This window comes from Rattus rattus, chromosome 5 (genome assembly GCF_011064425.1).
Source record: "Rattus rattus isolate New Zealand chromosome 5, Rrattus_CSIRO_v1, whole genome shotgun sequence".
Lineage (NCBI taxonomy): Eukaryota > Metazoa > Chordata > Mammalia > Rodentia > Muridae > Rattus > Rattus rattus.
The window spans coordinates 133,846,370-133,873,113 of record NC_046158.1 but is presented as its reverse complement, the minus strand read 5'-3'; the positions used below and the strand labels follow the sequence as shown (position 1 = coordinate 133,873,113).

Genomic DNA, 26,744 nt, shown 5'->3' with positions numbered 1-26,744 from the left:
GATTAATTGTGAAATGTGAATAAGTTAAAGCCAGATCAAATTTCAGCATAGAAGAGGACTGGAGAGGTGGGCATGAAGTCTGTTCATCCCATCCAGTTCAGTCCCATCCCATGCCAAGCCCTAGCAGCCTCCATGAGTAGCTATTGACATTTGATTCTTGCTCAATGTTTATGGCTGGTATATCAACCATACTATGGGGCAGGTCCCATACCCAGAGGTAGTCAGGTAACACAAACTAGAGGGAAAGGACAAAAGAGGAAAGGGTGAAAACACAGCAGGCAGGCAGGCAGGCAGGCAGGAGGCAGGCAGGCAGAGAGACACACAAAGCAAACAAGAGAGAAGATAAAGTTGAATAGCTAGAGGAAGATCTGAAGGAATTGGAGGAAGGGGGTTAAATACGATCAAAATATATTGTAAGAAATTCTCAACAAATCAAAACATTATTTACAAAACAAATAAGCAGACACAACATCCACACACAATCATTTTAAGGTACTACAAAGAATAGGAAAAAGCCAGCTATAATAATGTCAAATGTAATCCCGGCACTTAGGTGAAGGAGGACATTGAGTTCATTCAAGGACAAGGAATCCCTGTTGCAAAAACAAAACAAAACGAAAAACCAAAATGAAACAAACAACAAAGAAAATGCATAGGCACAGAAGTGATATTTAACTACAGACACCATAGTTGGTACTGGATTTTTTTTTTTTTTTAAACTCAGGAGACGAGTTATGAGGATTCCAACTTGGAAGCCAAACTGAGCTACAGAGTGAGACCTATCTTAGAAAGCAAAAATGGGGACTGGGGGCACATTCCTGTGATCCCACCAGTACTTGGAAGGCGGAGTCAAAAATATCCACCTTGACTGTGAAATGTACACAAGTTAAAGCCATGGCCACGCTGGGCAGTTCAAGGCTATGCTGGGCTTGTGTCACAGAGTTCAAGATTAGTGAACTACATAAGACTATAAATCAACAAACAAAAATCAAGTGTGCAAGCAACGAAGCACAGAAAATAATTTAAGACCAGCTGTGTTTTAGAAAGCTAACCTTTAACCTTTACTTAGCTAATAAACCAGAGAAGACCAGCATGAGCAGTCACACTTCCTTTCTCCTAAAATAGTCACACTTAGTTCTCTATCTCTGTTCCTTCTGTCTGGACAGACTAGGATTCAAATCCGAACCAACAAACTCTTCTTTATCTTATATATACCTTGGTTATCTCTTGAAGTAAGACCTTTTCTTTGATATTCATTCAACTGTGGTGATTTTAAGGTACATCCTAAAAGATGGAATAAACTGGAGCCAGGCTAGTGGCGCACACTTTTATTCCCAGTACTCCAGAGACAGAGGCAGGTAGATCTTTATGAGTTCAAGGACAGCCTGGTCTACAGAACAAATTTCAGAAATCTGCATGTACAAAGCTACTATTTTACCTCCCCAAATATACTTCTATTTGCACACTGGCAAAGCCTTAATGGTCTTCCTTTCGCTTGGTTTTTGCTGAGACAAGCCTTTGAACTAGAGTCCTATCCACCTCCACCTTCTAATTCCCTTCTTCCTTGAACATTTATTTACAAGCATATATCAACACAATAGGCAGGACTGCTTGATAAATATTATCTTACCATATATACCATGTATATATGCATATACACTACTAGGTTTCTGTAAACTATCATTACATGTATTCAGTGTATGTGTGCATCCAAGTGTATGCATATGCCATGAGTGTGGAGTCCTCTGAACTCTAGGAGTTGGTTCTCTCCTTCTACAACATGGGTTCTGGGGGTCAAACTCAGGTTGTCAGTCTTGGCAGCAGGCATCTTTACCTATGAGCCATCTGCCTCACATTCTTTCATTCTTTTGCTTTGTTATTCCCCAGCAAAGGGTAGGTTTTTGGAATAAGAGTGCTGAATTGGTATAAAACTAATGGGCTGAGGGGGAAAAGGGAGAACAATTCTCCCATTCGAAAAAAAAAAAAAAATCACTAAAACAACTGGAAAGGAGACCTCCACACTTAACCTCACCAATCTGGAAAATTAGCTTCAATCATCTTTCATTTCTTCGTTTGCACTGGAAGATCCATCCTGATCAAAGCTGCCCTCCCTCTTTGAAGTGCCCCACAAGAACAGTACTGGGTTTGTAGTCACTCTGACATTATAGATAAACTTTTCACAGCCTTTTAAATAAAACTACATCATCCCATTTTCATGGGTTTTTTTGTTGTAGATGCTGTTGTTACTGAGACAGGGTTTCTTTGTGTAGCCTTGGCTGTCCTAGAACTAGCTCTGTAGACCAGACTGGTCACAAACTCACAAACATCCACCTACCTTTGCCTCCTGAGTCCTTGTATTAAAGGTGAGTACCACTATTGCCCAGCTACATTTTCACAGTTTTCAAATTGTAATATATCCAGCTATATAGTGACACTGTCTCAATAAAAATCATGTCAATCTATATGTTTCTGGAGGTCAGACAGAAACATCTCCCTCCCCACCCCTTTTTGTGGATAGGGTATTACTAAGTAGCTTAACTGGCCAGGAACTCACAATATCGAACAGCCTGGCCTTAAACTCACTGAGAGCCACTTGTTTCTGCCTCCCACACTCTAGGAATAAAGGCATGAGCCACTCCAAGGGGCTGCCCTAGATTCTTGATCCTCTGAAAGGTGGAATGATTACAGGCTGAGATTATAGGAATGCATTGCTATACCCCGCCCCCATGCACACACGTATAGTCATGTTGAATGGTGTATACACTGAAGGTTTAATGTAAACCTGTCACTCGTCACTCAGATCTAAATTATGATTTGAAGTATAAATTCAACTTAATTAAGAGGTCTCATGGGCTGGAGAGATGGCTCAGCGGTTAAGAGCAACGACTGCTCTTCCAGAGGTCCTGAGTTCCATTCCCAGCAACCACATGGTGGCTCACAACCATCTGTAATGAGATCTGATGCCCTCTTCTGGTGTGTCTGAAGACAGCTACAGTGTACTCATATATAAAAATATATAAATAAAATTAAAAAAAAAATCTTAAAAAAAAAAAAAGAGGTCTCACATGCTGTAGGAGTAAAGGACACTGGCCTCGGTCCTCCAGGATTTATTGGTGGGAGGGGTGGCATGATGGGAGGTGAGGCTCTTGACTGTATCTTCACTTCCACAGGCGATCCAGGCATTGCTGGCACCCTTTTCTCACAACCAACTGCAAATAAAAGAAAGGGAGGTCAAAGCTCTCTATAAAATAATAATAAATATCAATGACAATTGAAAATGAACCTCTTCCCCAGAGAACTCAGAAGTTAAGACAAAGCTTCCAAGGGTTCATGTCCTAACATCTAGCCTGTGAATGCCACCTTATTTGGTGAATAGGGAAGGACCTCTTTTTAAAAATCTAATTATATTTTTACTGTGTGTGTGTGTGTGTGTGTGTGTGTGTGTGTGTGTGTGTGTGTGTGTGTGTGTGTGTGTCGGGAGAGGGGGGGTGCCATGATATGTGTTTGGAAGTTGGAAGACAGGCTATCAGCCTTGGTAATAAACATCTTACTGGCTGAGCCACATTGCAGACCTGGGAAAGGACCTTTTAAGATGAGGGGGATGGAGCTGGAGAGATGGCCAGTGGTCAAGAGCACTGACTGCTCTGAGTTCAAATCCCAGCAAACACATGGTGGCTCACAACCATCTGTAATCAGATCTGATGTCCTCTTCTGATGTGTCTGAAGACAACTACAGGGTACTCATATAAATAAAATAAATCTTAAAAAAAAAAAAAAAGATGAGGGGGTGGGGGTGGGGACGACGACTCAGCAGTTAAGAGCACTGGCAGCTCTTCCAGAGGGCCTGGATTCAATGCCCAGCACCCACGTGGCACCTCATGACTGTCTATAATGATTCCAGTTCCAGGGGATTTGATGCTACCACTGACATAAATGCAAGCAAACCGCACAGACAGACAGACAGACAGACAGACAGACACACACACACACACACACACACACACACACACACACACACACACACACACACAAGATGTTAAATGGCAGCTGGAGAGACAGGTGGCTCAGTGGTTAAGAGCACTGGCTGCTCTTCCAGAGGACAGAGGTGCAGTCCTAGCTCACAACCATCTCTAACTTCTGCTCCAGGCAATCTTACAGCCTCTTCTGGACTCTCATATTCGGAGGCAAAAATACATATACAGGTAAGAAAAAAATCCCCCAAATTATGAAAACAAAAAATAAAACAGAATCTTGAATGGTGTTACACTACCTGCAATCCCAGCACTGGGGTGGTAAAAACAGAAGAATCAGGAACTCAAAGTCAGACTCTAGCTATAAAACATTTTGGATTAAATGAGGCAAAACCCTGATTAAAAAAAAAATTTTTTTTTAAATAAATTATTTCTCACCCAAGAGAACGTATTGGTGTTGATGCCCGCACCGACAAGGCACCGAGAATCGGGTGAAAGCTACTTGATTCAGGTTCACCTTTAAAGTTAACTATATTCCTTTCACTAGTTTCCTGGGTTTTGTTCTGTTTGGTTAAACTTAAGTATTGTAGTAGTAGTTGTCTTCAATTCAAGTGCAAAAAACCACGGAACAGGTTTAAATGAGAAGTTTTCTTGTAGGATCAGTTATTAAGATAGTATGTCCCAGCATGTTCATATAAACCACAAGGTACGTCTTAGCATATTTACCACATTTTCTGATGGGAAAGATGTCCCCAAATACTGTAATATGTTCCAGTTTCCAGTGACTATGTTTTGGGAAAGGATATATAAACAGAAAGTATCAAGGAGGGGCTGGAGAGATGGCTCAGCGGTTAAGAGCACCCGACTGCTCTTCCAGAGGTCATGAGTTCAATTCCCAGCAACCACATGGTGGCTCTCAACCATCTGTAAGGAGATTGGATGCCCTCTTCTGGTGTATCTGAAGACAGCTATAGTATATATAAAAAATAAATTTAAAAAAAAAAAAAAAAAAAAAAGAAAGTATCAAGGAAGCCAAGCCCTACCCGCTATGTTACAACCTCCATAACAAAACCTATAGTATTCTGAAAACTATGAGGCTAAAATTTCCCACTCTTGCTGTCCCTAGTCTGGATGCTTTCTTCATGAAATTGATGGCCGTCCTATCTGATTAGTGGACTAATGTGCTATTACGCCTGCCTTTTCCTTCCTGCCAGTGTTTTCTCAATGCCCTTCAGAGAACAGTTGACATGTTTCCAGGCCTTCCATCTGGGCCCAGCTTTCTGGAGGGTTGGGAGGAAGGAACCGACAGTTGTCTCGCACTGTTATGTTATGTGCAGTGTGCGTCAACCTGGAGGGCATCTTTCTCAGACCACCTGTCTTTACAGCAAGGGAGCCAAAGGCTGGAGGAGGCCCAGCAGTCAGAGAGATGTGTTTTAACATTCAGCACTTGGCAGGATAAGGACAATGGGTCAGCCCAACTCCAACTGCATACTTCATCTCCAGAAAACTTAGCTGGTGAGTAAAATTCAGCTTAAAGAACACAGTTCACAGGCCACACTACTTCTTGTGTACTTCACTACTCATAAACCAGCTCTCAAACAGTAATGACATACAGAGTGAAAAGGCTGATTTGGCTCCTCCCCCTGTCACTCATGATCTACACTAAGTTTGGCTAATGATTTCACCTTTCTACATCTTGTTTTTCAACACAAATCAATGAATGACATAAAAACAACCTTTTGAAAGGGAAGCTATGAAAGTCAGAGACAGAGCTGGAGAGTTAGATCAGAGATTAAGAACACAGCTACAGGGCTGGAGAGATGGCTCAGTGGTTAAGAGCACTGACTGCTCTTCCAGAGGTCCTAAGTTCAATTCCCAGCAACCACATGGTGGCTCACAGCCATCTGCAAAGAGATCTGATGCCCTCTTCTGGTGTGTCTGAAGACAGCTACAGTGTACTTATATATAATAAATGAATAAATCTTTAAAAAAAAAAACACACACACAGCTACAGGGGTTTGAATTCTTAGCGCCCACATGGTGGCTTTTAACTGTCTCTAACTCCACTTCTAGGGAATGCAATGCTTCTGGCGGCACAAATGTGGTACAGTACATAAACATACACACAGCTAAAATGCATACATAAATAAAACAAATAGGGATGAGAAAGTTGGCTCAGCACTATATTGCTTTTGCAGAGGACCTGTGTTTGGTTCCAGCACCACATAATGGTTCACGGCCATCCAGAACTGCACTTCCGCTTCCAGGTGCCCTGACAACCATCTTCTGAACTGTGGGCACCAGGCATGTGATGCACATCCATACATGTAGGCAAAATACATACACACAAAATGCTCTAAAAAAATAAAATACACAGGGAGACCTTGTCTCCAAAAAAAAAAAAAAAAAAAAGTCAAGAAAAATATAAAAAGGTGATCAGCAACCCCTGGAAAAGCATTAATAGGAATGAAATGGGGAGGGGGGTAAAAAGATATTTCAAATTTGAACACTGGAGATGGACTTGGTCACCATAAGGTGATGAATGGGAAACGCACACCAAGGAGGAAGTGCAGACCAAGAGAAAAAACACTACGAGATAGCAGATTTGGGGAAAGGAATGATGTACTTAGTATGGGACAGTAAGGGATTTTTTTTTGTTTGTTTATTGGTTTGTTTGTTTTTTCCAGACAGGGTCTTACTATGTAGCCCTGACTTGTCCTTGAGCTCACAGAGATCCTCTTGAATGCTTGGATTAAAGGTATTTGTCACTTCGGCAGGACATTAAGTTTTTAATGCGGACTCTTAAACCACATATATGTTCCCAGTAGGTAGTTAAATAAGTCTGGAAAGAAAAGAAAACTTTAGCTTCAAACTGGAACATAAGAATGAAGAAGCTGGCACTATGAAAGAATGTAAAATATAACTAAAATTTAAAAAGATTTTTATTTTGTATTTTTACATTTATGTGTGCCATAGAGGAGATCATAAGTATGGGGCCCCAGAACTGGAATTGCAGGCAGTTGTGAGCTGCTGGATGTGGGTGCAGGAAACTGAATTGTGATCCTTCCCAAGAGTAGTCTGCACTATCTAACCACTGAGCATGCCTCCAGGCCCAACTAAATTTTATTTTATTTTTTGAGTCCCAGGCTGGATTGGAATATATACTTTGTTAACAGACACAGTCTTCAACTTCTGATCTTCCTGCTGAGTTGCAGCTTCAGGTCTGACTGCTTCTTGTTTTGTTCTGTTGTCATATTTTTATGAGCCAGGCTGAGTGTTGATATGGGAAAGTGTGTACTGTTATATCCAACTTCTGTTTGTTTTTTCCTGCTTTTTTGGTATTAAGGAGAAAAAAAAAAAGGCTGGCAGCTGGGCAGTGGCACACGCCTTTAATCCCAGCACTCAGGAGCAGAGGCAGGTGGGTCTCTGTGTACTGAGCTAGTTCCAGGACAGTCAAATTCCAGGACACTAAGAAACTCGGTCTTAAAAGGCAAACAAAAAGCAGGTATTACACGTTAAGTTCCCTTTCTCTTTAATAAGCCTTAACTATTTTCTCAGATCATCTTCTCCAGGCTACTCCTGCTCCTTTGGTTAAATCACAAAGCCAAATGCTCACAAATATTAGATGTTACGGCCTGGGTAACTGTTGCCTGTCTGGACAATCAGTTTGTGTGGTTATCAATGTTATAAGGACACTGTCTCAGGTACATTACTAGGCAACTTTCTTATGCCTGAGATGATTACTGCATATTCTGCTGTGTTCTGTGCGTGGATTTCTTGGAAACCAATCACAACAGACGTCAGTTGAAACTGCTTTGAATGGTTAGCTATAATGACCCTAACCAACCTCACTCACAGCAGCACTTTCCTGCAGCCGTGTGTGAGCTTTTATGGTTTTTGCACTTATAAGCTGTCCCTGGGATGTACCCAACATAAGAGAGAGTCCTGCGCCAATATAAGAAGCCATTTAGATTAAAACTTCTACTTAGAGTAATGGTCAAGTAAAGTTTTAAGTTCCTAAGACCTCCCTGGAAATTCACCATCTTACTTGGCAGAAAGAGACATACACATAGTAACTGACATTCTGGTTGGCAAGTCAAGGCATGAATGTTGGGTAAGACAAGTCCTCTGCCACAGTTGAATACCCTAAACAATGGAGACAGGATAAATGTACAATAAAGACATGTTCCTAAGGAAGTCCCTATCCTTATATCCTGACTGGAATAACTGGGTTTCTACCTTAAAAAGCTTGCAGGATCTTGACTCAAGCTGGCAGGCAGTTCAGTTCCTGAGTCTGGACTATTTTCCCTGATTGATCAGTCTTGGGGTGTACATTCAATAAACTGTCGGTCTGACTGAGATCCGTGTCTGAGTGGTTTATGCAGCCATTCCCGGACCCAACACCAGATCACATCATTCTGTACCTTCTATAATCCATCCACAACTGTCCCATGAAAAACCTGGCTTTACATTTCTTTGCTGCCATTTCCAGTACCTACTTCTGGAAAGTTATTTTTAAGCCCCCCAGCCATGTCTCCAATCTAAACCAGAGATTCTCAACACTTTGAGGGTTGCTTAGCAAACATCTTGCACATCAGATATTTATGTTACGATTCATAACAGTAGCAACATTAGTCATAAAATAGCAACAAAATAATTGTTTGGGGGTTGGGCTAAATCCTCAGTGGTAGAGCGCTTGCCTAGCAAACGCAAGGCCCTGGGTTCGGTCCCCAGCTCCGAAAAAAAAGAAAAAAAAAATTGTTTGGTTGGAGGTCACCATAACTTGAGGAACTGGAAGAGTCGTAGCATTAGGAAGGTTGAAAAACACTGACCTAAACCAAAGCTCCTTAAGACAAGAAATTTACAAGGAAAGAAGAAAAAAACAAATGTGGGGCCTGGGGAGATGGCTCAGCAGTTTTAGAGTGCTTGCTGTCCTAATTTTAATCCCTAGGGCCCCACATGTATGATTCTAGTTCCAGGGAATTTGATACCATACCTTCTTTTATCTTCCTCACATACCAGGCACATTCAAAGTGTACACTTAAGACATGCTGGCAAAACACTCATACACAGAAAACAAAGATAAATCTTGTTTTCTTTAAAGTAACAGAAAAAGGCCAGGTGTGGTGGTGTAGGCCTTTAATCCCAGCATTTGGGAGGCAGAGATAGCCTGAGTTCAAAGCCAGCATGGTCTGCAGTAAGTTTCAGGACAGCGAGAGCTAAATTGAAAAACCTTTTATCAAATAGAACAGAAACTTAAAAAAAAAAAAAAAGAATATGGTAAGATGCCACTTTACTCGACTGGAAAAAAATTAACTAGTTTTATGGGTTTGCTTTCTCTGCTAGATTAGCTTGCTCACAACCTGATGTCTTTAAACAGCACAAACTTTTTCTCAAAACTCTGTGGAGGCTGGAAGTTTGAGGTCAGGTGGAGGCAGGGATTGGTGTCTTCTAGGACCTTCTCCTGAATACAGATAGCCACTGTTTCTCTGCTCCCTTACATGGTTTTCTGATATACCTGAACATATGAATTTCCACTTATAGTGTAGCCTGACTGACCTGGGATAGAAGTGTGGGCTTTAGATTAATGGATGTCAACTGATGGTACATACACTTTTTAAAGCCTGAGAGCATGTATGTAACTTGAATGAAGTTAATAAAGAACAGTTCTGAGAAATGCATCCCAGATTTCTATATTTAAGACAACAAAGAAACTAAAGGAAGTGCATGAAAAACAGCAGCCAGGGAAATGGGGGTGGCAAGAACACACATGGAACCAAGTAAACTATCATGTGCTGGCCTACAGCACTGCAAATGTGAAGTAAAATAACATACAGAAAACACCACTACAATTGACACTACCTATTTACATTATTATAAGAAACAGATATATTAGTAATAAAATACCTTAAATTTTCTCATTTTAGGGGGCTGGAGAGATGGCTCAGCCATTAAGGGCACTGGTTGTTCTTTCAAAATTACTGAGTTCAACTCCATGCACTCACATGATAGCTTACACAGTTCATAATGAGATCCAATGCCCTCTTCTGTGCAGACACACACACAGATAAGAACACCCATAACCATTGTGATGGTTTGTGTATGCTTGGCCCAGGGAGTGGTACTATTAGGAGGTATGGCCTTGTTGGAGTAGGTGAGTCACTGTGGGCACAGGCTTAAGACCCTCACTCACCCTAGCTGCCTGGAAGTCAGTCTGCTAGCTGCTTTCAGATAAAGATGCAGAACTCTCAGCTCTGTCTGCACCTTGTCTGCCTGGATGCTGTCACGCTCCCGCCTTGATGATAATGGCTGAAAGCCAGTTCCAATTAAATGTCCTTTTATAAGTTGCCTTGGTCACGGTGCTTGTTCACAGAGGTAAAACCCTAAGACATCCATAAACAACAACAACAACAACCACCACCTCTAAAAAGCCAGAGGAATGGTGGTGCACACCTTTAGTTCCCCTTTAATCCCAGCACTCGGGAGGCAGAGGCAGGTAGATCTTTGAGGTCCATTCCACCCGGGTCTACAGATTGAGTACCAGGGATATACAATGACACTGTCTCAAAACACACTAACACCTCGAATTTTGTGAGTGTGGAGATCAGAGGACAACTTGGGAGAATCTATTTTCTCTTTCTACCAGATGGGTTCCAGGGATTGAACTCAGGCTACAAGGCCTAGATACAGTAGCTTTTACCTGCTTAATAATCTTTACAGCTCTAAAATACGTTCTAAATTTTATTTACTCAGTTTGAATTGTGGTATGATGGAGGAGTGGGATCTCGCTGAGCATCTGCCTATCCTTGTCTCATACTCAACTGTCTGAGCTTTAGCACAGTTCCAAATGGCTGGCAATAAGGTTGGAAATGACTCTACAAAGGTGGTTCCCCCAACCCCTGGCCCCCAGCAATTCCCTGTAGGCCATATTCATTAACACCTGAAACTTAGGACAACCAGCCACCAACAGTGCAGCCACTCTGGAGTACCTGGTTGCAAAGGCATTTGAGTTGGCAGGAAATGCATCAAAAGATTTTAAGGTAAAAATGTATTAACCCTCGTCACTTGCAACTTGCTATTTGTGGAGAAGAACTGGACTCTCTGATCAAGGCTACCATTACTGGTGGAGGTGTCAGCCCACAAATCCATAAATCTCTTAGAAGAAAGGATAACAGAAGACTGTCTAAGGATGCCTGGATTCCTTAATTATTTCACACCTAAATACTTTTTAAAAAAATGTTTTATTTATTTAATGTATATGAGTACACTGTAGCTAGCTGTCTTCAGATACACCAGAATCTGTTAGAGATGGTTGTGAGCCACCATGTGGTTGCTGGGAATTGAACTCAGGACCTCTAGGAAGAGCAGACAGTGTTCTTAACTACTGAGCCAACTCTTCAGCTCAAGCCTAAATATTCTTAACAGTTGCCCAGTGCTGGTGATTCCAGTGGACTGTATCTCTATGAAAACCACAATTTTGCCTTTTTGTAATTCTATTTGACCAAGTTGGAGGCTTAATTAGCCTTCCAACCAACCAACTTCGCGTGATTGAGTCTTAACCATATTTAAATGTTACTGTGGCTTTAAAAAAAAAAAAAAAAAAGAAGCTACTGATTCGGAAGTAGTGGGTTTTGACTGAGTTGACTATTTAAAAAAAACCCTGAATTTATATTCTGATGCAGAAGTCATAGTAACAAACATTTGGTTTTGTACAGACATTATTTCCACTCTGGTGGATAAGCTTGATAAAGTCATATCCCCAAAATAAGATAACAACAACACCTTAAAATTTATTTTGTGGATGTTCATATGGGATAGCCAGGGAGGCATCCAAAATCCTTGATTTTACTCCTTTGGAACAAGGTGTCTCTGAATCTGGAGCCAGACTTGTGGTCAGCAACCACAGTGGTCCTCCTGTCTCTATTTACCCACACCCTAGCTGTTATAGTCACCTGTTGCTCTTCCAGAGGGCCTGAGTTCAATTCCCAATATTCACACTATACAAGTGAGGGTAGCCAGACGTAGTTTTTCCTACTGGTGCTGCCATCCCAGCAAGTCCTCATGGTTGAGCAGCAAACATTCTTATTCACTGAAATCTTTCTTCAGGTGTGATAATGAAGGCCTATATGCCCAGCACTTGTTAAGTAGGCAAGAGGAACAGAAAAGAGTTCAAGATCATCCACCACCCTTGGTTATGTTAAGATTCAAGGACAACATGATCTACAATGAGAATTCCTCTCAAATTTTACCAGACATGTGCCAAGGCATTCAAAAGAACACAGGAGAGAGCTGGAGAGATGGCTCAGTGGTAAGAGCACCAACTATTCTTCCCAAGGTCCTGAGTTCAAATTCCAGCAAACACATGGTGGCTTCTAATCATCTGTAATGAGATCTGATGCCCTCTATATAATAAATAAATCAATCTTTTTTTTTTTTTTAAGTATATCTTAGGCTTGGAAGTGGTTGTATATGCCTTGATCCAGAAGCTGGCAGATTCAAGGCCAGCCTGGGCAATGTACAGCAAGACCCTGTCTTCAGAGAAGAAGGCTCATATCCTGAGTTCAAGGACAGCCAGGGATATACAGAGAAACCCTGTGGGAGCAGGTGTGGTGGCATCACCTTTATTCCCAGCGCTCAAGAGACAGGGAGGCAGATCTTTGTGAGTTCTAAGCCAGCCTGGTCTACAAAGCCAAGTCCAGGACATACAGGGCTATTACACAGAAAGACCCTGTCTCAAAACAAAACAAAAAAGAAAGAAAGGGAAAAAAAGAACAAAATAAGTAAAAAGGTTTGTTCGCAGCTAAGATGAGAGACAGTGTTGCCTGGACATGATGGGGCATACCTACTAGACTACTGGAAGGGCTGAGAGGACTGAGGACTCCAGGTTTGGAGCCACTTGTCCGCAGCAGGCAAGGCTCCTGTACAAGACTACACTGATCTTGAATCTGTGCCTGAAACCGGATTCTAATACTAACTGAAGAGCTACACTAGCACCTGAGGCAAGCCATTCCGTAAGGAGCTGTTAAAATTAAATAAGAGATGAGAAAGTGAGTTAGATATCCACACACAGGTACTGTCAGATAGCTCTCCCGTTAGAATGCATTATCAATCATACCACACTGAGTATGGAAGGGAGATAACTCCATGTTTCTTCCAGTGCTAATCACTTTAATATTTAAAGATGTTGTAACCAGCCTGCCAACTTCAAAGCCTGTTGATAACCTGAATGCAAGTAAAAGCAGCAGCAACACAGCTGACCTGATGATATGAGTATCAAGAGTGAAATGTGGATGCTGTAACCCAGTTCCAGCTCGTGTTTATTTGCAGTAACAGTCTACTCCAACTGCACACCATCTGTTTCCAATCTCCACTAAGGTATTATTTTTCACATCAAGAAAAATGACAAATACCTTGAACCTTTTCAGGGAGGCTACCTCTGTCACAGTCTAAATTTACTAATCTCAATCGTTTAACATTATGTAGCATTAATGTCCTGGCCAAACATTTATTGCCACAGTCAGAATCCAGGAGCCTGAGACCCGTCAGGAAATAAGTTAAGTCTAGTCTTTTTATTCAAATACAATCCTTCTCTCTTCATTTGCTTATTTGTTTATGTGTCTGAAACAGAGCACTGTCAACTTTTCAGACCACTAATTAATGCTCTCCTATGTTGGAAACTCAGGTCTCTCAAGCTCCAGCCACTGACACGACTGTCAGACACAAACATCAGAGTAAATGCTGACAGTCCAATGGCTGAATACTTTACAAGGTATCACATATCCCTCATCCTCTAGTGAGGCCATAGCCATGGGCAGTGACAACTAGGCCCAAACCCCACTTCAGAGGTAACACTTCCAATCTAGCTGATTTAAACCTTAAAATGAGTCCTCTCAGAAATGAATTTAAACTCTAAGGTCTTCTTGTCCTTACAATAAGACATAACCTCTTTGCCCTGGCTTATTGACGGGAGATAAGACAATGTTTCTCTATGCATCCAAAGCTAGGCTTGAACTTACTACTGTGTAGCCCTGGCGACCTGGAACTTGCAACAAATTTCCATTTTCAGTCTCCAGAAGACTAGGAGTACTGAAAATACTGAAAACAGGAGTATTAAAGTACTCTCCAGGTCTTTTAGACAGTTTTCAAAGTTTGGTCTGGAATTGCTGAGCATTCTAGAGCCTCTTTGTGGAAGAGGATGGGCAAGTGGGGAGGAGGGAAAAAACAGATTTTCAAAATCACATTAGGGACTCAAATGCCTTATTTATTTGAAAACAAACACATACCCACACCCACCAAGATGACCTCTACTGGATCCTTCTGTCTCCACCTCCTGAATCCTGGTATTTCAGGTGTGCTACAGTGTCCAGCTATACACTGTTTTTCTATTACTTGCCGGCTACATAACATCTGGGACAAACAATTATTTTCCCACTTTTATCTGTCACCTGACTGAAAGGCAGGCTTGTGAAAAGATATTTATATTACTATAGTCATTCCCATTAACAGCACTGTTCACAATAGCTAAACCAAAAGAGCAGAGACAAGGAATGGTGCATATCAGTCAGTAATCCTGGTGTTTTAAGGTATCAAGCACTCAAGGCCAGCCTGGCTAAATAACACCAACTCAAAAACACCAACCGAACACTGCACATTCCCTGGGGAAAATGAAATATATTCCTACAATGCAGTAATAATCAGCCTTGAAGGAAATTTTGATATATTAGAAGAGTAATGGTGTGCTATATGAAATAAGCCAGACACAAAAAGGCAAATGCTGGGGCTCTACTCAAGGCTTCCTGAGAGAATGGTAGCTGCCAGGAACAGGCAAAGGAATGGAGGAGTTACCATTTAATGGATATATAATTTAAATTTAAAAGAGAATTTCTGAAGATGGATGGTGATCATGACTAAACTTAATGGCATTGAATGGTATCTGATTTAAGATACACTGAGCAAGGTAGCATTCCCTGTCTGTAATCTAGCGCTCAGAGGATGTGGAGAAGATCTAGGGTTCTGGGTCAGCTGGGGCAAGTGTACAGCAAGACCCTGTTTATTCAGTGGTAGAATGCTTGTGAAATACTTACGGACCTGAAAATTGATCCACAGAGGAGGGGGGGAGGGAGAATATGGAGAATAGATCCAAATTCAGATATTCTGAAAAAGCAGTATATGCTCTTAATCAACAAGTCATCTGTAGCTTCTTTAATTTTTTATTTAATCTTCTCTTATATAATACATTATAACCACAGTGTCCCCTTCTTCCCTCCTTCCCAGTTTCCCCACCTCCCCTCCCCTCCAGATCTACATCACCACAATGTTCCACCCCCTACCCCAGAATGCCTCCCAGCAACATCAACCAAGCAGAGCACAAGATACAATAAGACTAGGCATAAACCCCTCAAATCAAAGCTGGGAGAGGCAGTATAGTAGAAGGAAAGAAGTCCCAAAAGCAGAAAAAAGAGTCAAAGACACCCCCACCCAACTTCCACTGTTAGGAGTCCCCCTAAAACACCAACATATATATGCATAGGAGCTAGCACAGACCAGTGCAGGCTCTAAGATTTGCTGCTTCAGTCTCTGTGAACCCCCACCTCACCCCCCCACCCCTCCCTAAGTCCTGCTTTGTTAATTCTGCAGTCTTGCTCTCTCAGTGTCCTGACACCTCTGGCCCCCACATTTCCTCCTCTCACTCTTCTACCAGGTTCCCTGAGCTGTGAGTGGAGGGATCAGATAGACAACTCCAACCCTGGCTCTCTCTGTCTAATGTTTGTCTGTGGGTCTTCTGCATTCTCTAGGTCCTTCTTTAATTACTTAGGTTCTCTGAGACAGTTTTTACCATGTAGCCTGGCTGGCCTGGAACTTGCTACATAAACCAGTTTGGCCTTGAACTCATAGGATCTGTCAGTACCTGCTTCATGCTTCTGGTTACAATTTTTTAAAATACCTATAATATATATATATATATATATATGAGTGTTTTGCCTGGGATTCCCTGAAACTGGAGTATGTACAGGAAGCTATTAAGCTGCCATGTGAATGCTGGGAATTGAACCCAAGTGCTATCGACTACTGAGCCATCTCTCTCCAACCCCTAAAAAAATGTATAACATTTTTTGAGTGCACATGCACATAAGTGTGCACGTGGAGGTATGCAGAGGTTAGTTCTCCCCTACCACCAAGTAGGGATGAGGGATCAAATTAAGGCTATCAGGCTTGGGAGGGGACAAATACCTGTACCTACAGAACCATCTCACTGACCACACATTTGCCCTCCCCCCAGTTATGGTATATGAGGGGAGGGTTGAGTGTGTACACATCTTCATGCTTGTCTGTGAAGATGTACATGCATGTCTATTTGTGGAGGCCAGAGAGGCTCACATCAGGTGTTTTCTTCCATCACTCTCCATCGTAGTTTTAGTAACAAAGTCCTTCCCCAAATCTGGAGTTGGACAGTCTGGCTAGGCTGGGGTGCTGATGAGCTCAGGTCTCCACCTGTCTCCGCAATGGGATTACACACTCATGCCTAGCCTTTACGTAAGTGTTGAGAATTGAACACAGGTCGTCCATAACAACTGAGCCATCTCTCCAGACCATGTTTGTAGGTTTGCTTTTTTGTTTTGTTTTTCTTTTAAATACAGTTTCATCCTACAACCCATGCTAGCCTGAGTCTCACGGCAGGATCTTGTATCAACATCTGGAGTACTATGATTACAGATGAGAGCCAATACATTCAGGTTTTTATTTTATGTCACCAAGTGAAAACACGTTAAGGGGTGGTGGAGTACACCTTTAATGCCAGCACTCTGCAGTGGATCTCTAAGTTCAAAGTCAGCCTGGTCTATACAGTTTCAGGCAAACCATAGCAATATTGAGAGATCCCGATTTGAAAAATTAAGCAGGAACTAGGCTGTGGTAATACACGCCTTTAATCCCAAGCACCTGGGAGGCAGAGTCAGGCAAATCTCTGTGAGTTCAAGGCCAGCCTGGTCTAGGACAGCCAGGGCTACATAGAAGAACATGGTCTCAAAAACAAATTAACAAAACAAAAAATAAAAATCTACAAACAGCATAAACAAAGGCATATGTTCTAAGTACTGTCTTTCAAATAGTCTATCATATTAACTCTAAGCATAGTGCCTTGGCTGGCTTTCTTTCTTTCTGGCCTCCAGAATGCTAGGATTAATGTGAGACCATGCCTGGTGAGAACCAGGATTTAAAGGGCAGCCTTACTAAATAGTGAATTCTAGATCTAACTGGCTATATGAGACTCTGTCTCTCCAAAAATGTGGGCTGGAGAATGGACTAGTGGTTAAGAGCACTTGTCACCCTGGTAGAGTTCACTTCATAGCACCCACGTTGGGCAGCTCACAACTGCCAATAGATCCAACTTCAAGGGGGCCTAATACCCTCTTTTTGGTTTCCTGAGATGGACAAAGGTAGTAGAGAGTAAACAAGGGGGGCCACCATAAATAAGTTATGTGGCTTGTGATATACATCTGGCTCCCATCCAATTCTAGTCCATTTGATCATGTGATTCCCTTTTATTTTCATTTGGTCTAAGTAATATTGGAAAATTAGCTTGTGCATGTGAGGCACTCTGAGCTATATCCTCAACTCTAAGGAAAAGTTTTGCCTCATTTTACCACATTCCAGCTTATATGACACAAATATTTTCTTTTTATATATATCTGTCAAACTCTGACAGTTTGCCAGTCAAAACTAGGGTTCCACCTTGATGTATGTCCCTTAATATTTGAAAACTTATGCTCCTATAGCCCCAAGGAGAACACATAGTTTCTGTTTTAGAGTGGGAAAACAAACACACAAACAACAGAACCTCAGGTTCAGGAGTGGAAGAGACCAAGGACCAAGTTTCCCATTATGAAAAGCTTCTGGACAATACCCCTAACTGTAACAATATCTAGTAAGGAACTTTTGACATAGAGCATTTTGCAATAATGTAAAATATTTTGCCAATTAAGTGAGAAGTAGAAGTAGGCAATTGCCTAGTCAAAGATAGGTGGTGATACAGACCATGGACTCAACCTTCAATGTCCTGCTCACAGGTTCACAAGCTCTAGCAAGTCAGGCCAAAATAGTCAAAGCTCAATCTGATTTCTAGAAATAGTTAACAATAAACTAGTGTGAGATTGCACATCTACATCACACACAGTGCACATGTGGGGGTCAGAGGACAATTTATGGGAGTATGTTCTTTCTACCATTTGGGGCCCAGTGCTAGAACCTGGATCATCAGACATAGTGGCATCTTAACACACTGACCCATGACCAGCTCAAAAAATTTAAACTATTTGAATGAAACAACGTTTGTGACAAAAGATCCAGACATGAAATCTGGCCCTCATTTGCTTGAGGACAGAAATCCTGCAAGCTAAGGTTAATAGTTATAAATGCCCAAACAGGGAAGACATTCAGAGAGCCATGTCCGCTGTCATGTGCCACTACGATTAAGATGTATGCGGTGGGGGCTGGGGATTTAGCTCAGCGGTAGAGCGCTTACCTAGGAAGCGCAAGGCCCTGGGTTCGGTCCCCAGCTCCGGAAAAAAAAAAAAAATGTATGCGGGGGAGAGATGGGAGTGGAAATGTTCGTGCACGAGGAAGGAAACTCAAGGATGGTGAGGAACAGCCTGACGTGAGTAGCCTGTGCTGCCACCTGAGGCCATGTCAATGTCCATGGCCCATGTAGCACTAAAAGCCCTGCAGATGTCCCTGGTCTGGGCTGTCACCTAGGGCCATGTTGATGTCTGAAGGCTACACAGAGCTGGCTCCTCCCCTCGCCGGGGCAGTGTAATGGATGGAGCCCTGCTCTGGTGGCATAGGTGAGAGGGAGTTAGCCTTGATGGCATGAGCGCAGGAGAGCTGGTCTTATTTTTTGCCAGCTGTTGAAGGCAGGAGAGGTGGCCCTGGTGGCCAGGGTTCAAGAGAGCTAAACAACTAAGGTAACAACTAAGGTGCCACTCAGGCCCAGATCCAGAGGTTGAGTAAAGGTCCACCCCAATATCTACAGTTATCTACGACTGCTGGAGCACTTGGAAGGGGCCATTACTACAGATCCAAAGCAGTGGGATCCCCAAGACACAGGGCAGTAACAGGAAATCCTTCCAACTTAGCCTCCAGAGTAGTTCAAAGATCTCAAGTAGCCCAGGCTGGCCTCAAAGTTACTATGTTACTAGAGAGACTCTTGAACATTTAGTCACCTGTCCTCCATCTTCCAGAGCATTTCCACTCCCAGTTTCCGGTGGTACAGGGAGTAGAACCCATGCTTTTCTTTTTTTTTTTCCCCCCAAGCTAGACAAATATTTTATCAACGGAGTTGAGCTGCAACACAAACCACCTAACTGGGTGTTACCATTTGGCTTTTTCTCCTGTGCTGGAGCTCAGCATTTCCCCTCTGAGTCCCCCTGGCCCTCTGTTTACCTTCTAGTTACAGAGGACTTGTGCCTAGGATTGTGGTACAGGGATCAAACCTAAGGACTTGAGAATACTAGCAAGTGCTCTGCCACCCACCACAGACCCAAGGCCTAGAAACTAACTTTGGGGCCCCTGCAACACAAGCCTGACCTTCTTAGTGTGATCCCTGAAACATAAGAATAAAGGAGAAAGCTTGAGGGGTTGGGGATTTAGCTCAGTGGTAGAGCGCTTGCCTAGGGGCGCAAGGCCCTGGGTTCGGGTCCCCAGCTCCAAAAAAAAAAAAAAAGGAGAACGATACCTGAAAGTCTTCTGACTTAGCAAGATCCAGTCTCAAAATAAACTTAAAAGTGGGAGTGAGGCTACTAGTGCAGCTTATTACTAGCATGCTGGATCAGATGACAAGTTCAGGACATTTTGTGGGATTGTGAGGAAAATATCAAGGGATAGGTAAGAAGATACTGTTGGGGAGTGTGTGTGTGTGTGTGTGTGTGTGTGTGTGTGTCTGTCTGTCTGTCTGTGTCTGTGTGTGTGGAAGGGGGGGTGATAATAAGTAATTATCAACAAGAACCTCAGTTTTCCCCATTTCAACAACAATTAATCATTAATCACACTGTTGACAGGACTGCAGGCACACACTAGTAGTTCTTTCGTACTTTGTCAACTCCCTTATTCATTAATTAGCTAGCTCTTAGAGACACAGGAAGTCAAAAGGATTAACCTTAGGCTGGTGAGGTGGCTCAGCAGGTTAAGGTGATTGCTACCAAGCCTGACAACCTGAAATTGACTCCTGGGACCCACATGGTGAAAGGAGAGAACTGACTCCTGCAAGCTGTCCTTTGAGCTACAAACACATACAATGCAAAAAAAAAAAAAAAAAAAAAAAAAGAAAATATTAGGTATCGTGTGGTGGCACATGCCTTTAATCCCATCACTGGAAGCAGAGGTAGGTTGAGAGGCCAGGGCTACACAGAGAAGCTTTGTCTCAAAAAAATAAATAAATAAATAAATAAATAAATAAATAAAATAAAATAAAATAAATATATATATATAAAACTTATTAGTCAGATCATAAACAATAATTATGCTCTTCTTCTACAGCTAATCTCTTATTCTAAAATAAGTTTTTTACTTCTCGTAGCTAGAATTTTAATACTAATCCTCCTCAGACTTCCTCTGTCAGTCCCCACAGCTTGCCCAAACACAATAAACTGACTGGGACAGTGACTTTTGGAAGAAAATAATCACCCATTTCCAGTTTTGGCTGCTGAGAGTTTTTGTCTTGTTTTGTTTTTATGCATGTGAGTACACTGTTGCACGGAGCCATATTGGATTTGGGCCTAGCCGCTTTTTGACTGCATGGCTCAAAGTGGCTAGGTAACTCTGGGCTGTTTGGCCACAGATATTCACCCATAAGATGACTGCCATAAGTCTTAAGATTGTTGGATAAAGCCTCTCCCATGAATTTACGGCACAGGAAGATAACATTCAAGGGATGCCTCAGCTCGAGCAGATACCAGTTATCTCCTCAGTCTACACCCAGTGTCTCCACCACCTGACCTCCTTCCTGACCTCTTTGCCTCCAGCTATCACTGCCTACCCTCATCTCCCCTCCTTCATATTTCACAAGTCCTCCCCCTACCTGAAAGCCTTAAAAAGCTGTAACGTTCATCCCAATAAACGAGACCTTGACAACAGAACTTTTGCTTGGTCTCCTTCTTCTCTTCACCCCCATTTTGGCCCACAGGTAGAAAACCTCTTCGGGATCCTGAATAACTGGGTCCCCGCTGGCGGGGACACACTGTATCTTCAGCCACACCAGAAGAGGACATCAGATCCCATTACAGATGGTTGTGAGCCACCACGTAGTTGATGGGAATTGGTCGAACTCAGGACCTTGGGAAGAGCAGTCAGTGCTCTTAACCCCTGAGCCATCTCTCCAGCCCCCCCACCCTTTTTTAAAGAGTTTTTATAGATCTATACTCTCATTTGATACCATTAGTAGTCAGAAGAAAGGGCAAAAATAAATGCATTTCAAAGTACCAATATTAAATTAGTAGGATATAAAAAAAAGTATTTCTTTGGCAGCAAAATATTCATTCTCTTTGATTGTGTGACCTCATTCCTCAGGAATTTGTCCTTAAGAAAATAACTCAAGGGAAAACGCAATTTATTCCACAGAGGAATGGTCAATTAAATGGTAGGACAGCATGTCAATGCAAACTGTGAAGGCATTGAAAATTATAATTACAAAGAATACCAACAATTGGAAAATGCATACATACAGAGCCAGGTGAAGGGGCATTCTCTACAAAAAACTTTACATGCAGTGTAATTACCATTACTTATAAAATACATATGGTCACAGCAAGAGAAAAATCATGGAAATGGAACTAATGAGATGGCATAAACAACAGGTCAACACCCACTTCCCTGACTTTCTTTGAGTATAACAGATTTTCATTTACATTTTTATTTTACTTTTTAAGAGATTTATTTATTTATTTTATGCATGTGAGTACACTGTAGCTGTCCTTAGATACACCAGAAGAGGGCATCAGATTCCATCACAGATGGTTGTGAGCCACCATGTGGTTGCTGGGAATTGAACTCAGGACCTCTGGAAGAGCAGTCAGTGCTCTTAACCACTGAGCCATCTCTCCAACCCATTTACATTTTTATTAAACTTGGTTTCCTACAGAACAATTAAACATCCATTGGGCTACCAAGCAATTCTTCATATATGGCTAGGATTACTCTAGTTACATTGACTTACAATTTTAAGTCCAAAAAAATTCAGTCTTTATGTATATATAGTATACTCTGGCCACTCTCATGTCCTCTTTCCAGGCCTTCAACCCCCACCTTCTCCCAACTAAATCACTATCCTACTTTATTTTTTAGCTACATTTTTTTTTTCTTTTTAGAGTTACTCTGTATGTATGAGTATTTCTTTCATCTTTATATCTGTGTACCATCTGAGTGCCTGGTACACTGGGAGGTCAGAAAGTGGGTACTGCCATGGGGCTGTGCTGAAAATCGAACCCAGCTCCGATTCAAGAACAAGTATTCTTAACTTGCCAAGTCATTTTTCTAGTTTTCCTGGTCCCACTTTCATACCTGCCCATTTTGTTTTGGGCTAAACCAGGACTATGGAGCGGACAAAAGTTTCAACAGGTAGTTAGGATTGAAGGAACAACAGGACAGAGTATTTGAAACAGTAACACAACAAGGCAGGCAAATCAAGGCTTCAAGTCTTAAGCATGAGACCTCAGTCTTGACCTGAGTCTCTTTAACAAAGGATTAAATCTGACTGGTTTGTCTTTCTACCTTTGCTATGACAAACATCCGGACAAAGGCCACTTTAAAGAGAAAAAAAAGGGGGGGGGATTTAGCTCAGTGGTAGAGCAAGCACAAGGCCCTGGGTTTGGTCCCCAGTTTCGGGGAAAAAAAAAAAGGAAAAAGGGTTTAACTGACCTCATAATTCCAGGAGACAGGATCCTGCTCCTGCTGGTGGTGCAGGCACAGCCAAGAACAAAGAGAAATACTACATCCATGCTTATCTTAGTACTTAGTTCACTTGCTCCGCTCTCCTTAATAAAGTCCATGACATCCAACCCTAGGAAATGGTATTCCTCACATTGGACTGGGTCTTACACATCAAGGTAATCAAAATACAACACCCCCCCCCAACAGCCATGCCCACAGTCCAATCTAATTTAGTCTAATTTAGATACTCTCTCTTTGAGAATCTATTTCCAGGTTAAGTCTAGATTATTCCATGTTAACAATTAGGACAAACTCAAACAGGTCCTCATCTAAGCAGCCAAAGTGTGTACTTTATGCTCAAGTCAGAAGGGGTACTTTAGCCTAAAGCTCACATTTAACCTACCAAAAATCTCATCTTGAATTTAGAGAGTCTAAATTTTTGGCCAAATGCTAAACAAACACATCCCCCAACCCCCCTCACACAAAACAATAGCTATATCACCTTCATAAAAAGCTCAGTTCAATCGCCCCTCAATCTAATGTTATCAGAAAGTGAACTGCAAGCCAAGTTACAAACCATTATCATCACTACATCCATCATGATACTGTTAATATCCCTGGCACCTCTACCACAAGAATCTATCAGATAGGGTAGGAGAAAAAAATTTTTTTTCTAATCTTAAAATGTTACTTAAAGGGCTAGAGGTAAAGAGCTCAGTTGGTCGAGCACATAAACCAGGTGCTACAAAACATGCTTATAATCAGAGCACTAGCAAGGCAGAAGCAAAAGTCTCAGCTGAATAGTAAGTTTGAGACCAACCTAGAATTCATGATTTTTTTTTTTTTTAAAGGGCAAAACAAAACAAGAAAAGGGGAAGGGGAAGTTGTGATGATCTGAATAGGAATGGCCCACATATTTGTGTTTAAAAGCTTGTCCCATATGGAGTAGCACTATTAGGAGGTGTGGCCTTGTTGGAGTAGGCAGGTGTACAGCCTTGTTGGAGGAAGTGTGTCTCCCTGGAGGAAGGCTTTGAGGTCTCATATGCTCAAGCTAGGCCTAGTGATCAGAAACTCTCAGCTCCTTTTTGGCCAAATGCTAAACAAATACATGCACCATGTCTGCCTGCAAGCGACCATATTTCCCACTACGACCATAATAGACCAAACCTCTGAACTGTTTAGCCAGCCCCAATCAAATGTTTTCCTTTATAAGAGTTGCAGTGGTCATGGTCTCTTCAAAGCAATCAAACCCTAAGTCAGAAGGAAAGAAGAGTTACTTAAACCAAACAACAAAAAAGAGGGCATTCAAAAAGGAAACTACAAAGCAAATAATACACAATGACAAGCACCCCACTTCATATAGGAGGGAGTGAAGAAAAGTGCTTCCAAAACTTTGAGAGAGTTATTCTTGCAAAGATCGGTGAAAGTGCTAAGAATAAACGTATAATCTAACAAAATACCTTGCAAAAGAATAAACCTGACAAAATCGTTGTTTATAATATTGCTAATAGAAACAGATTATCACCTAAATACAAACTAAACTGACTTAGAAATTCATCTCGTAAATTTACAACTATGGTTATTTAAGTTCAACAAATAATTTCATTCCCAAATACATGTCATTATCTTTTTGGGAAAATTATTTAAAAGATATTTACTAAATATGATTCGACTGGGTGTGGTGGCATACACCTTTATTCCTAGCACTCAGGAGGCAGAGGCAGGTGGGTCTCTGAGTTCAGCCTGGTCTACACAAAGAAACTATGTCTCAGACAAAGCAAAAGAAAACAGAAAAATCTCATCGCATACTGTGTTCACATTATTGGCTGAAAAGTTAACTTTGTCTCCATAAACAGAATGAAAACCTGGGTGAAAAGGATGAGGTGGCTCATGCTCTCGGCACGCAGGAAGCAGAAGCAGAAGCAGGTAGATCACTGAGTTTAAGGCTTACCTGGTCTATATACTGAGCTTCAGGTCAGCCAGACTATTTAGAAACCCTGTCTCTAAATAAACATTTTAATAAAAGAATTAACTGAAGAGCTTAAAGCCAGAAAGTCATACACACAACAAAAAAGAAATATATAGATTGGGACACAGGCTACAGTCCTGAAGAAGGACCAACTACCATGTAGGTAAAACAATTCCGTACTGACAACTAAATTAAAAACAACAGATCTTTCAAACTAGTAGAAAAACCATGTTCTAGAATAAAGATATCTAGGTAGTAACACATAACTTAATGAAACTAATGGTATGTTGGTGAAAATGCCTATTCTGGACATACTTCTCCATAGAAATGATAGATAAGTATTCCTTAACATAGAATATGCCTTGATAGAATAAGGAATATGGAGAAATTATAAGACAGTTTTAATAAAAGTATTACTGTCACTTCTAATACAAAGGTCACTGAAAGGCTAGCATGACCTAAGCAATGTACTAAGAATGTAAACATGAAGATACAATCCCAACCTCAAGGAGTTTATGATGAGCTGGGCCCCACACTCAGGAAGCTGAGACAAAACAGCTGCCAGGAGTTCAAAGCTAGCCTAGGACACTCAACAATATCCTGTCTCAACCTCCCATGAGTAAAGCTTGAGCTATACTAAAGTTGCATCGGTATAACAAAAAGGGAAAACATAACTCAGCTGAATCTAAGTGCAAGCAAAGTTCAGATTTCTGGTCTGTTTGCTTTCTTATTTTTGTGACATGGTTTTAATCCATAGCTGAGGCTGACTTCAAACTCCCCAGATCTGGCCACAGATGGGCGTTTTATCATTCCAATAGTGCTTTAGGTTCTGACTACTCTTGAAAACTGATTCCTTTCTGTTATATAAAGAGAATGTCTACATATCTTATACTTCCACACAGTGCCTTCACACTGAGTCAGAGTATTTCTTAAGACTTCACTTACAGGAAAGCCCACTTTCTTATGTGCATCTTAACTAACAGACTTCAAATGCTATGGCAAACTTTCCTCTGGATTTGGGAATAAGGAGCAGATGGCCTACCCAACATAAACTCTTACAAGAACTAATTCTCCCGACTTAAACCTACAGATTAATGAGCAACAGCAACTCTCATAATGATGTGACAATTAATTATGCAGTGTGACAGCTGTTTGTACCACTACCAAATGTGAGTTTTAAAACATAGGTTTAACACCTCTGGTTCTTTCAGATTAAAGCAAAACAAAACAGCATAAAGAATCTACCTAATATGTTTTAAGATATCAATCACAAGTATAAAACATCAATGCAAAAATTATTTTAAATTTATTTTGTGATGCTAAGGATTGAATACAGGACCGTCCTCCTGTGATACAAGCACTACCATAAAGCTAACATCCTCCAAACATTTTAAGTTATTTTGAAACCAGGTACTGCTAGACTGTCTATACTGACCTAGATAGAAACTACAATCCTCCAGTCTCAGGTTCCTAAGTACCTAGAATTACTGGCTTCTGCCTGGGGGAAAATTATGGGTGGGAGTTGGGGGCTGTCCTCACTATATAATCCTGAATGGCCTCAGATTCATAAAGGGCTATCTGCCTCTCCTCCCCGAGTGCTGGGAAAAGTCTAGCACAACCGCCTGGCCCTGCAAAGGAAAAACTTTAAAGTGGGCAATCCTTAGAAGATAGGCTAGGCTGGCATGATGGTGTACACCTTAATCCTCGCTTACAGGAGGCAATGATGGGCAGATCTCTCAAGTTCATTCCCTACAAAAATTGAATTCTGGGACATTCAAAACTACACAATGAGACTTTGTCTCAAAAATAAAATGAATTAAAATAATAATAAAAAAGAATAGGTAGCCAATGAAGAAAACCATGAACATGGACAAGTACATAATCAT

The 26,744-nt window shown here is 41.5% G+C and overlaps 1 protein-coding gene and 1 long non-coding RNA gene across 6 annotated transcripts in view; both read right to left on the bottom strand.

Moving 5' to 3' along the window:
• Positions 1–26,744, bottom strand: part of Cbfa2t2 (CBFA2/RUNX1 partner transcriptional co-repressor 2) — a 105,734-nt gene that overhangs the window by 32,594 nt on the left and 46,396 nt on the right. For 3 of the 5 annotated variants that reach the window (XR_004388047.1, XM_032904494.1, XM_032904495.1), the window contains exon 2: positions 3,066–3,209. Coding sequence is in view for 4 of the 5 variants with exons in the window: in XM_032904494.1 (XP_032760385.1) it covers positions 3,066–3,209 (144 nt within the window). In the remaining variant the exon portion in view is untranslated. Of the gene's footprint in view, positions 1–3,065; positions 3,210–6,670; positions 6,814–7,136; positions 7,271–26,744 lie in introns of those variants that run through there. The other 2 variants (XM_032904498.1, XM_032904496.1) reach the window with 2 other exon arrangements.
• Positions 19,277–19,875, bottom strand: LOC116902160. Its single transcript, XR_004388048.1, has 2 exons — positions 19,697–19,875; positions 19,277–19,595 (listed from the first exon to the last, which is right to left on the bottom strand). It is a non-coding gene; the product is annotated as an uncharacterized LOC116902160 (long non-coding RNA).